Source organism: Camelus dromedarius, chromosome 32 (assembly GCF_036321535.1).
Source record: "Camelus dromedarius isolate mCamDro1 chromosome 32, mCamDro1.pat, whole genome shotgun sequence".
Lineage (NCBI taxonomy): Eukaryota > Metazoa > Chordata > Mammalia > Artiodactyla > Camelidae > Camelus > Camelus dromedarius.
Window position 1 is genome coordinate 9049649 of NC_087467.1, and position 12919 is coordinate 9062567.

Below are 12919 nucleotides of genomic sequence, written 5' to 3' on the forward strand. Positions count from 1 at the left end.
GCAGGACTAGGAAAGTTACAGACTTTGAATTCTGCTAATCATCAGATTTTAGATCTGGAAAGGCCCTTTACGCATTGCCTCGCCCTACTTCTTCTTTTAACAAATAGGAAAACTAAGAAACAGATGTTAGCCGACTTCATGGATTCATACAGAACCACAAAACAACTTGGCTGCAAAGCCAGGTCACCTAATTCAATCCAGTCATCCCCTTACTCTGTCTCATTTTGTTTGTGGATCTGAGATAAGGCTCCCATTGCGATCAGAAGATCCTTTCACACTGACACCATGGCTTGCACAGTAAAATCATTTTCTTTTTTAAAAATCTAAATAAACGTGCTCAGTAATCACTGCCTACGTAGATCCTTCTGTCTGTTTTATTTCTGAAACGCTTAGGGTCTGACACACAGGATTTGGCAGCTTTTATGAGTATTATATGTGCTGATTTTTAGATCTTTTTTCATTCCAGAGTATGATGCCAATATTTAAAAAATAAAATCCTACAAGTTAACTTGATGTTTTCCATCAGCACCGGTGCCATTTCTAATTAGATAGCATGTGTAAAAACGAGCCCCTTCGAAAATGCTACTGTAACATATTAACGCAGAATTTTTTCAAGTATTAACAGAAACAAGATGAGTTCTTGCATTATTGCTTGAAGAAGTGGTAAAAATACAACGAAGTGGCTAAAATGCATCATTGAATAAATAAGCAGGGGTTCTGAAGTTTAATATGATTTGTGCAACTGGATGCTGGAACTCTGGATTTTTTCCAAAGCTTCCAACTTACTAAGAACCAGCCAGTTTCTCCCTCCGAGTCACAGATTTGAGGCCATCTGTGTGCCTTTTACCTTAACGCCTTAGTTCCCCCTTTTCAAGTGGCCATCTGAAAAAGTGCTGAAGAAATAAAGATCTTCCCCCTCTGCCAGCCAGTTAGACTGTATTTTATTTCCACAACCTAAAATAGTTACCATATTACGCCTATGACTTAGATTTCTTTCTTGCCTCATTTTAACAGGACACACTACGGACAAGGCCTTGAAAATGCATTAATGGAGAGAGTTTGGGCTGCTCTTGCTTCTAACTCTTGTCGTAATTATTTTACTCCCTGTTGTCTTTCTGATCCTGTTTGTCTTCTAAAACGCAAAAACAGCTTATGACCTGACTTTGTTCCGCAGCCATCCTGTGGTCGTCCTGTGAAGTAGCACAACATAGTGAGACTGAAACATTAGAGTTCTTGCAGAGTTTTGGGGTTGTTTTGTTTGAGGAGTGTAGTTCAGACACGATGGTCACATCATTCCTCATTGAAAATACCATCCCTACTTTCTGTCTTGACAATTGAGAAAAGGAATCCGCCTCCTGTGGCAAGTTTACAAGGGTGTCAGAGAGGTGGGTTTTTTCCCTGTGATTCTGCAGACTGGATAAAGATCATTTGCCATGACATTTTTTACCTCCTCTGGAGCCTTTAGGGTATGAGTAACTCTAGGTAGCCAGCTTTGGGGATAGCTGTGAATTGTAACAAAAATTCTGTCCAAAATGACTATAATTTCCTTTCGGTTTCCTAAAATAGATTTCTTTCTTTCTGCCATCTGAAAGAGAAGTACTTGCACAAAATTTAAAGTTAACCTCATCTCCTGAGACGTGTATGACTCTTAACTTTATAGAGAGGGATGCTGCGGACCTGAGAATTAGGTGTTTTACACTCCCATTTAAACTGCTCACTTGTTGCCTTTAAGTTTGTTAGAATACCTTCCTTACCAGTCTGTATTTCCAGTTTTAATTTCCACTTCTATTCCGCTGTGGGCTGGAAACTGCTAACCAAGGTGGGTCGTTTTGAGTTAAGGTCCTCAAAGCCTTCTCCATAAGCCCTAACTTCACATCTTCTTGGTGGCTCGGAGGCCTTTAGCTCACTGCCTTATTCTTGGCTAAGTTCCAGAAGGATCAGAAATCATTGATTATTATACAACCTGAATTTTGTCAAGAGGTAAGAATGAATTTTAAAAATGAAAAGTGAATGATTTTAGAGGCAGCCAATTTTTATTTGTATATTCCAGTTTTTTAAAAATGGCATCTCTTCCTTACCATGAGTCAGATGTCATTTATTTTCACAATTCAATCAGAATGATAAAATTGGATACAGTGGCGAGGCCAATTATTTCAGTGTTTGAAGACAGCCCAGTGCTTTTTTTGTCGTCTGAGGTTTCGAGACCTCCTCTGAAAAACTACCAGTTGGCAAGCCCTCTGCTGCGCCATCACAAATTAAATCATGGCCGTTGTCATCCTTGCCCTATTTCCTGTTTAAAAAAAATAAAACACTCAGGATTGACATTTATCTTAACTCTTCAAGGCCTTCCTTTCTCATTTTCTGCCATTTTCCTAAAGGAAAGAGAAAAATTGACGTTTGGGGGGAAGTGATCTAACAATCAAATATTGTCTAATTAATCAAATATCAATCAGATCAATCCTGCTTTTTTTCCCCCAAGAGTTGAAATTTTAATCTCTGTTACATGTTTGATCTTTAGAACAACTGTTCTTAGAAAATGGGTTGCCTGTTGCCAGAGACAGAAAGACAGAAGAGGAGAGAGAGAAGTGTGTGTGTGTGTGTGTGTGTGTGTGTGTGTGTAAATTTTACATCAGTGTTTTTAAATGTTGCTTGATCGTGGGGTATTAATTCTGAACGGTATTATGAATAGCAAAACCCTGATAGTTTCCTGGATTAGACCTATTAAAGTTGTTTAGATAACACGCTTTGAATGACTTCCTCTCAGGAAACATTGAAACTGGAAATGTTAACCAGGCACGCATACTCAGGCACTTAGAACGCATTGTTTCTTCTGCTATTAAAAAAAAAATCTTAAAGGAAAGAAATTATGCAAATAAATCACATCTGTAGAAACCAGAAGACTGTTTAGTTCAACTGCCAAAGGAAGAACGCTTATTTATGAAATTCTTTATCTGTCACTGACAATGACCACAAGACGGGTCAGTACGTTCGTCTCATAATCTATGCAGAGCTAATTGCTAGCGTGAATGATGACATCAGAGTTGGAATCGTGGAATCACAGATTGTACTCACATATGTTATGCATTTTGATGTATGGGAGTGGGAGTAACTTCCTTTAGAAGTACAGACATGCACGAAAATGTAGACAAAACTGTGGACTGCACCCAGAGAGTGACACTTAGTGAGGATAGTTCTGATCTGTTGAATCTGTGCCTGCACCATCTGACTCATGTCCCACAAACTGTGTGGACACCTTCTTTCAGTTCATTTGATGTGCGTTCCTCACCAGACCTGTAATTTCTTCATTCTGGAAGGTGTGTGTTTCTAAAGGTAAATAAGGAAAAGTATAGTGAGTACTGATGTAAAAGAGTTGGAAAGAGCCATTTCTTCTTGTTTTTCCTTCATGTTTGAGAAGCACTGTTGGCTCCCTCTATGTTCACTGGAAACAGCTTGTTGTATGAGTGAACTTGTGTGTGTTTCTCAAATCTCATGAGAACCCTTTCTCTCAACATCCCTGTCTCCATCTTGGTCCAAACAGATGAACTGCCAAGTTTGTTTTTGTTTTTTTTTTTTTACCAAGTTCCAGTAAAAAGGAAGTAGAGCAATGCATCTGAGCATTTTGGAGACCAGTTTATCCTAGAACAGTATATTTTGAATCATTTCAGTATGTTCCCTTCCTTTGGAATATAACTGTATTGATATTTCAGGCCCTATTCTGACATTAAGTTTTATTCTGGGATAACATCTTCAATAAAAACTTGAGCAGTTCCTCAGTACAGAAGGAAGGGCGATGCCTAGAGGTAGTGGTTTGGGCTTGAAAACAGTAGTGCATGAAAATAGAAAACAACATGAAAATGCAGAGATGTGAAAGGGAATATGAAACAGAATTACAAGAATTAAACTTTCAAGAATCATTGTTAATAAAGGTAATAATAACAATAATGGTCTCCATTTGTTGAGAGCTTACCACTGTGGGAAGTTGTTTGCATACGTCGGTTAAGCTTGAGAAGTAGCTGATGGTGTTCTCATTTTATCGATGAGGAAACTGAGTCTCAAAAAGGCAGAACACTTCGTCTGAGGTCACCTAACAGTAAACAAGATTGAGACTCAGCTCGTAGTTTAGTTATTAGTATTGTACCATTCGTAGTATTGTGCCAGTTAATTTCCAAAGGCCATGGTCCTTTTCATTCGTCTCTACCCGGTGTCAGCAAACCTTTTTCGTAAAGGGACAAAGAGTAAATAGTTTAGAGTTTGCCGGCCATACAGTCCCTCTGCACGTTACCATCGGAGAGTGAAGGCAGCCAGAGACCATGCGGAAAGGAATGGGCATAGCAGTGTCCTAATAAAACTTTATTTACAAAGTCAGAGGCGGGGCCAGCACGGACTGTAGGCAATAGTTTGCTGACCTCTGATCTATATTGTTATAAGCTTAACTAGATACTCACTGCAAGTAAAAGCCTTAGGGTTAAACCAAAAGTTAAAATTAATAGCCAATAAATCTTTTCTGAGGACCTTTGGTGACCAAAGTCAGGAGAATAAAATAACTGAAACCTTGAAAGTACTGGTCCCGTAGGAAAAGAAAGACAGCTATCCTATGTGCGAAGTATTGTCCTGTATAAATTATGTATTAGCTTAAAAAAGCCCTGCTCTATATTCTCCAAAACTGTGAAGGTCATGAAAAACAAAGAGAGGTCAAGAAACTCACAGAACAGAGAACTGGTTGCAGTGTGATATCCTGGTTTGGTCCCAGAACAGAAAAAAGACATTCGTGGAAAAAACTAGTGAAATCCAAATAAAGCTTGTCATGTGGTTAGTAGATTGTACCATGTTCATTTCTTAGCTTTGACCATGTGCCACGGTTTTGTAAGATGTTAACAGGAGAAGCTGAGTGAAGGGCATTACAGGTACTCTTTCCACTACCTTCACAACTCTTCTACAAATCTGAAATTATTCTAAATTAAAAAGTTAAATTGTATTTATTTATTATTTATTACTGAATTTAAATTCCCAAACTTATTCCGATGTAGAAGTCCAGGTGAATGCTGAGACTGAAACTAAACACAGTTAAGTTGAGGTCTTGTTGAAAAAAAATATAGTAACAATACTTACCTGAGTCACCTAAAATGGATTTTAAACCTTAGGAGCCCTGAACTGCCCTTAAATATTGTGCTGCCGTTTATGTACTGATAACGCCTCCTTCAGACAAATTCCCTTCACTACAGAGACGAGAGAACTGTTTGTTTTTTATAGCACTGATTTTGATTGACGAATTCCTTTTTCCAAAGATTAAAATTATATAGAGATGACCCAGAAGAGGTAAGAAATTATTTACAAGGATTGTTACCACCTAGTTCTGTAAATACATATGATGGTGACTACCCAGTAAGCCATCTGAACATTGTTAGTCACTTTACCCAAGATGCTTTTTTATTAACATAAAAAGAAAAAGTTCATCTCAAGCTTAATGTAAGCCTGATACTAAAACCAGGTAAAGATAACATAATAATAAAACTGTACATTACTCTCACCTGTGGCTAAGATACATAGATCATAGATAAATACTGTCAAGGAGAAACATGCCATATAGTTCTAAGTGCGCCATGATCAGGTAGAGATTATTTCAGGCATGTAAGGTTTTTTTTAATATTTGGGAACCTACTATTATAATATAAAATCTGTACCTCAATTTAAAATTAACACATAACTATCTTATTGGATACAGAAACCATTTGGTAAAAATAAAAAATTAATCTCTTCGTGGAAACTTTTAGAAAACTAGAATTGGAAAGACTAATATGATTTTAAAAATCCCATTTCAAGCCAACAAATTTCTCATAGTTGATATTAAAACACAGGTGATATTCACAATAAAATGTGAAACAAACACTCTCACCACCACCGCTCTGTTGTGGGAGAGAAAGGGTGAAAACTGAAAAAAATGAAAGTAAATTTTTCAATTGCATAAGATACGATCACCTAGGAAGCCAAAGAAAATCAACTGGAAAGAATTATTACAGTAAGATTACTGGACATAACAGAATAGCAACAAACTGAGTTCCACAACCACAGATAGAAATATGAGTAAGTGTAATATTGATGAAGTACCATGGGCAATAAATATTAGACCTTTCAAATACACATAGCTTTGTCCATGCAGTTCCACTTCTCAGTCTTTATCCTAAGGAAATAACTGAAGTGCAGAAAAGTTTGTTGCAGTACTATTATAATTGCTAAAAATTGGGAAATCCCATCTGTCTGACAATAAGGAACTGGTCAAATAAATTAAGGCATATCCATATAGAATGGAATACGTTAGGTCAGTATTACAATTGATGGAGTGTATACACAGGAAAATGGATACGTTATAGTGAAAAATTCAGCAATAAAATTCGGTGTGTTTATATATAGCTCTGAGATAGATTGATAGACTTTTTTTTCTATTGATATAAAATTGTTAACAGAGGTTATCTTCAGTGGTCAGATTGTATAGAATTTGTTTTGTTTTGTTTTAATATCTGTATTTTCTGCTATTTCTTCCAATGAATGTGAGTAGTTTGTATAATAAAATAAAAGAAGGGGGAGAAATAAGACATTTTTAAGCCCTTTGTCCCAGTTCCAGTTTTAGAAAAAATTGGAAATGTAATAAAATTACGTTAAAAAAAGAAGTAGAGTTTTAATAGTTAAAGAATTTTCTACAATGGTATTCATGAAAGTATTTTTATAACTGAAAAAGATGCAGTGATAATATTAATGTCCCCAAATAATTACCCATATGGTAGACTACATAGGAAAAGAAATTGGAAGGATGTTTATCAAATCATTAAGCGTTTCTATCTCTGAGTCAGGCTCATGGATATTATTTTATTTTTGTGTTTTTCTTCTGTATTTCCTAAAGTGTTACTAATGAATACAGAGCACCTTTTTCTTCAGGAAAAAAACATGTGTTTTTAAAAGTCTAAGCTAACATCATCTGGTTATCGTTAACCACATAAATATTATAAAAGAAATGGAGTGTCTAAATTTGGTATTAAAATAAAACAGCATTTTTCTTTGTGTGAATAAACAAAAGAAAACCACCCTAAAATTTGATCTGTTCTGTGGTAGGTTGCTTCAGGCGAATGCAATGAAGACACCGAAGTTTACAACATCACCCTATGTACAGGGGATGAACTCACACTAATGGGCCAGGCAGAAATCCTGTATGCAAAGACTTTCAAGGAGAAGTCACGACTCAACACCATCTTCAAAAAGATTGGGAAGCTCAATTCCATCAGCAAGCTGGGAAAAGGCAAAATGCCGTGCCTCATCTGCATGAACCACCGGACCAACGAGAGCGTCAGCCTCCCATTCCAGTGCAAGGGCCGGTTCAGCACGCGGAGCCCCCTGGAACTTCAGATGCAGGAGGGCGAGCACACCATCCGCAACATTGTGGAGAAAACCAGGCTTCCCGTGAATGTGACGGTGCCCAGCCCTCCACCGAGGAACCCGTACGACCTCCACTTCATCCGCGAGGGGCACCGCTACAAGTTTGTGAACATCCAGACCAAGACCGTGGTGGTCTGCTGTGTGCTGCGGAACAACAAGATCCTCCCCATGCACTTCCCTCTGCACTTGACCGTCCCCAAGTTTAGCCTCCCGGAACACCTGGTGAAGGGGGAAGTATGGCCCGAAACCCTGGTCCATCACTGGCTGGGTATCTGCCAAGAACAGTTCGACATCGATGAGTATTCACGGGCGGTCCGCGACGTGAAAACGGACTGGAACGAGGACTGTAAGAGTCCCAAGAAGGGCCGGTGCACTGGCCACAACCACGTGCCCAACTCCCTCAGCTACGCTCGCGACGAGCTCACCCAGTCCTTCCACCGGCTCTCGGTCTGTGTGTATGGCAACAATCTCCATGGCAACAGCGAGGTGAACCTCCACGGCTGCAGGGACCTGGGGGGAGAGTGGGCCCCCTTCCCTCATGACATCCTGCCCTATCAGGACTCGGGTGACAGCGGGAGCGACTACCTTTTCCCAGAAGCTAGTGAAGAATCAGTGGGCCTCCCGGGGAAGTCGGAGCTCCCTTATGAAGAGCTGTGGTTGGAGGAAGGCAAGCCCAGCCATCAGCCTCTCACGCGCTCCCTGAGCGAGAAGAGCAGGTGTGATCAGTTTAGAGGTTCTGCCCGGGCCAAGTGCGCAACTTCTCCCCTGCCTGTCCCCGGAACTCTGGGAGCAGCAATGAAGTCTTCAGAGATTGCCCTACCTCCACCTCCAGTGCCTCCCAAATCTGAAGCCGTAAGTCCTTTCTGTTTTTGAGTGATGTGCTGGTCCTTCTGGTCTTTCTGCCCAGTCACCTGCTAATTTCTTTTCTTTCTTAAAAAAAAGAAAAGCTCCCCAACAGACGATTCTCAGGATGAACAAATGTGTTTAATTTGCAGTGATACATAAATAGTAGTTTTCCTGTACGTTTGATAGGAAACTTTTGGAGGGTTCTTACTAGAAGAGGTTTGAACATGCTGCCTAGAGAATGGATAATAGGGGGAGAGTGCAGAAGGCGGAGCTGAGAAGAGGTATGAACACGGTGATGGAGGTATGAAACCAGGATGCTGTGAACCATAGCAGCTGGTCGCTGCAGATGGCGGGGGGGAAATGAGCCACTTCGGAACATGTTTTAGAGGTGGAACCAACAGTATTTACTGATAAATTGGATGTGGGTAGTGAAGGAAAGAGAGAAATCAGGAGGAACCCTTAGATTTGCAGCCTGAGCAGCAGAGTGGATGTTAGTGCCACTTACACGGATGGGGAATGACTGAGGAGTAGATTTATTTGGTGGGAGGGGGGTGCAAGAGACATGAGCATCATTTGTAACTCTCTCCTGTACCCTTGAAGTTACACGGAGATCAGAGCATTGTGGGTGTGCCCAAGTGCACGCCACACGCACACACACCACAGAGCAGAACTAGGTGCTAGCGTGGTTCCATTTACCTCCTTAAATATAATTCATTCAGAGCTCGGGGGAGCATCTATCAAATTTTAATGTAAAGTGATCCTACAGGACAGAAAGGGCCCTCTGTTTTGACCATGTCCTTTGATTGACAGGCACTCAGAACCTTCGCAGCTCAGTTTTGATCACTGGTTTCTTTATATCTGAAGGGAGAAAGCGTTCAAGGCATAGGGTGTGATTCTCTTTTTTTCTTCTACCTCCAGCAGAATCCTTAAAAATAAAATTACACAAACCCCAATAAATAGAAGAATTACCATCCAAACCCACCTGACTAAAGCACAGATTGGAGGGAAGGGGTCTCCCCATGGCCCTGTGCCCCCACCGGGTGGCCTGTCTGGAACCCTGGGGCTGTGCAGAGCCTTGTTTCAAAACCACGGAATTACTGGGCTAGATGCTAGAAAAGTCACCATCAATAACCCCTGGACTCTGGACCTTAGTACCTTTTTGTTTTATAGAGAAGGGAACAGATAAAAAGAGAGGACAACTGTACAGGTTAAAATGTGGGAGGGCTACAGAGGTCATGTGGCGGAGAAGGGGGAGTCAGAGGGGAAGGAAACCTCTAGCTGGGCGATGAATGAGGGAAGCCTTCATGGAGAGGATATTTTCAGATGAGCTGAGGGAATATACACGGACGGGAAGAGCGGAGAGAAAGAAGGGCATTGCAGACAGAAGGGCGTGAGCAAAGGCTGGGGCTGATGAGGAAGAGCCCAGAGTCCTGCTGGGCAAGTGGAACAGGGCTGACTAAGGAGAGTGAAGGGCAGTGGTGGCCTCCAGGCTGGAACCAGGTCATGGACAGCCGGGCAGCCCTCCGTGAAGGACAATCGTGGGTAGCTGTCCGTGCAGAGCCCTCACTGCTGCAAAGCTTTCCTGAGAGGAGACCTACCTCCAGTGTCTGTCCCACGACACAAAAACTCCCCAGAAGTTGCAGGTCTGGACTTTTCCCTGCTTTTTCCAGATTCTTCCAGGACCTTAAGACACAAGCCCAGAGAGCCCCGTACCTAGTAGGGGTCGTGGAATTTTGGGGGGAAGTCTTGGTGGAGTCAGAGTCCTTGGTTCTTCTATTCATGTCAGATGGTGTTCCCTCCCTCCTCCCAAAAATAGTAAAAGGTAAGGGGACACTCTTAGTAAGTACTGTAGGCAGTTTTAGGAAATGTCTCAACTCAGCTATGCGTTTGATACTGCTTGAAGCTTGGGGTACTTATCTTCAGTAAGAATATGACCACATGAGCTTTTCCTAGAGAACGTTGGTCGCACTGGCACACAGTGGGGACTCATTGACTCATCCCAGGTGGTCACACCCGGAGTCATTTATGTCACCCCGTCTTGAGGTAGGAAACTGGCAACACTTCTTTGCACTGTGGCTAATGAAAGATGAGTAAGAACATAAATATTAAGAGGCCCTGTCTTGACCTTGGTACTAAAAGAAAAATGTTAGAGTTAAATTTGAAACTAAAAGCAAATCTCACAGCGGCAGAAAAGGTTTTGGCCTCCTGTCGAAGCTGTAATTTCTTATGACGTAAGAGAACCTTCTCGGAGCGTGTTCAGTGTTTATAGAATGCTGTAGTCATAAGGACGTTGTATAAACACCTGAAATTACTTAATTTCCTTTTTTTAAGAATTAGGCATTTCAAATGAAGTCATATTTTTTTATTGGTTCTACGACCACGAAATGAATTTTCCGTTTTTAGCCTGTGCGTGGGATGCAGAGAACGTCATGATTGTTAGATGTGGCTTCAGCTCGTAATTTTCAAAAGGGAACTTTAATGGGGCATAAATTCAAGTGCTCCCACAGAACTAAACAGAACTGCTTCGGACAGTGACAGTGGGCGGGACCTGGGAGAGAGATGGGCCGCGTGTCTCACAGCTAGTCTGCCTCATAATTAAAGACAGAAGTAAGTTTTCAAGCAAGGCCACTTCCAAGTGAGATGTTACCTGGGAAGGTGACAACTCCTACCAGGTCTTCAGGAACAGAAGATGCTGGAGACGTGAAAAAAACCACGTCTTTCATAGCCAGGGAAGGAGAGCTGGTAATCAGAGAATGAACTCTGCTTTGCCACAGTCCATGGCCCAGTCGTGTTAAATTCTAGAGGGACAGTGACATCACTGCTGTGTCTGTCAGCCTGTCCCATTTTCTCCTCATTCTTTTCTTCTCTCCCTGATCCAGGGTTCTAAGTCAGAGCCAACATCTGTGCTCTTCCCCAGCAGATTGTGACGATCTTTGTTTCTTTCCGTAGGAAGTGAGACTAAATCTGTCTCCATCCACGATCGCATTTGTAGGGTTCCCAGCAGTGGGCTGCAGCCCCAGCGGCATCCCAGTATGCCTGTCTACCATCCTCCCCGCATCCTAAAATGGAAAACCAGGCTTTGGCGCTGAACAGAAAATTCTCAGTGGAGGAGTATCAGTTTAGCCCTGTTATTGTGCTCTGTCCCTAATGTGGCTATTTAGAATTATACTTAGTCCAGATCTTGGTAAAGAACATTTAATTTTTTTTTTTTAAATACAAAACCCTGCCACTCACCTTTCCCGAGTTTAAGAGGCCATCCCCTCCCTAACTGGAATGTCCCAGGGAGGAGGGAACGGCTCCTTTTTCCGGGCACGGAAAGGATGCAGCCACTTGTATCCTTTAAAAACTCACTGCAGAGGAGCCCAAGCTGGGGAGCCACCTAGCTCGCTAAGCGGTGACATTTTCATTCTGTAAAACTGCAGAGTGCCCTCAAATCAGAATAACCTGACGGTTTCTCTTAAGTGGGTTATCCTTTTTGGTCCATATGTTTATTCCAAACATATCCTCTGTTTCGTAACATTGTGGGCCTCATTCCATAATTGTAATTGTCTGCCAGTTGGCCGGTAATGTGTAAAATATTTACCCAGATACACTCTACAAGTGACAGTCTTCAAGAGCTGCCTTTTTGAGTATTTTTCCCCCTCTTTGGAAGATGCCATTCTGGAGAGCAATGATGAGAAGGCTTGGTACTGCATGAAATTCTGTAAGTAGAATGTTTGACTCCCAGACTACTCTGGGCTGTGCGCTGAATTACAAAGTCAGTATCAAAACCACAGGATCACAACTCTTCTAAAGCTATTGGTACAATAGTATCAAACCTGAGGATCCCAGAACCCAGGGATTAATTAATGTCCCCTGTCTTCAGTAACAGCAAAAAAAAAAAAAAAAAGGTTGGATGTTAACATTAGCAATTCCTGAGATTTGTGAAAAGAAAATCATAAACGGAGCTCTAGGTTGTAAACCACTGGTTTAAGCAAGTGTCAGCACAGTAGGGACGGAGAATTTGTTAGCCTTCGGGATGGACTGGGACGCCCCCTTGGGCATAGGAGAAGCAGGGTGTGAGGGCTGAGCTATCAGATGGATTAGCTAGAAGTCCACCGTGGATAAAGTGCCTGTAATGGAGGACTTTATGTTGCTGTTGTGGACGTTTGAGAACAATAAGATGTAAAGGGTGAATTTAATGCCAGATTCCAGGCTGGACCTAGTTCAGGAGGTGCTTGAAAAGACGGACTGAGCTGTACAGCAGTCAGGCAGGTGTCTGAATCTGCCTCAGACAGACTGAACAGCTGATGGGAAAATGGAAGGAAACACTGAGCATCCTGGGAGCCTGCCTTCCCCCTCTCCATGGAATGTAACTGGAAGCAGAGAGAGGCACTTCGCCACACTATGTGGTAGACAACTCGAAGCACAAAGCATCGCGTCTAAGAACCACGCGTGGATTTGCATCGTCACTCTGCCACTTGGTACCTTCCTACCTCGGGCAAAATATTTAACCTCCTGAATCAGTTCCCAGGGGAATGAATAACAGCGTCTTCACTGCATTATTGTCTTGTACAAAGTACTTGGCACCTTTCCCTGGCACTCGGGAAGCATTCAATAAATAGTAGCAGTAACTTAATATGGGATGGATTCTTTTTTTAGGGTCAGA

At 41.7% G+C, this 12919-nt stretch overlaps 1 protein-coding gene across 1 annotated transcript in view; it reads left to right on the top strand.

Annotated features, from left to right (window-relative positions):
• The window catches only part of GAREM1 (GRB2 associated regulator of MAPK1 subtype 1), a 163547-nt gene that overhangs the window by 139024 nt on the left and 11604 nt on the right, over positions 1-12919 (top strand). Inside the window, exon 4 of the mRNA XM_064481520.1 lies at positions 7105-8277. Within this exon, the coding sequence (XP_064337590.1) occupies positions 7105-8277 (1173 nt within the window). The remainder of the gene's footprint in view (positions 1-7104; positions 8278-12919) is intronic.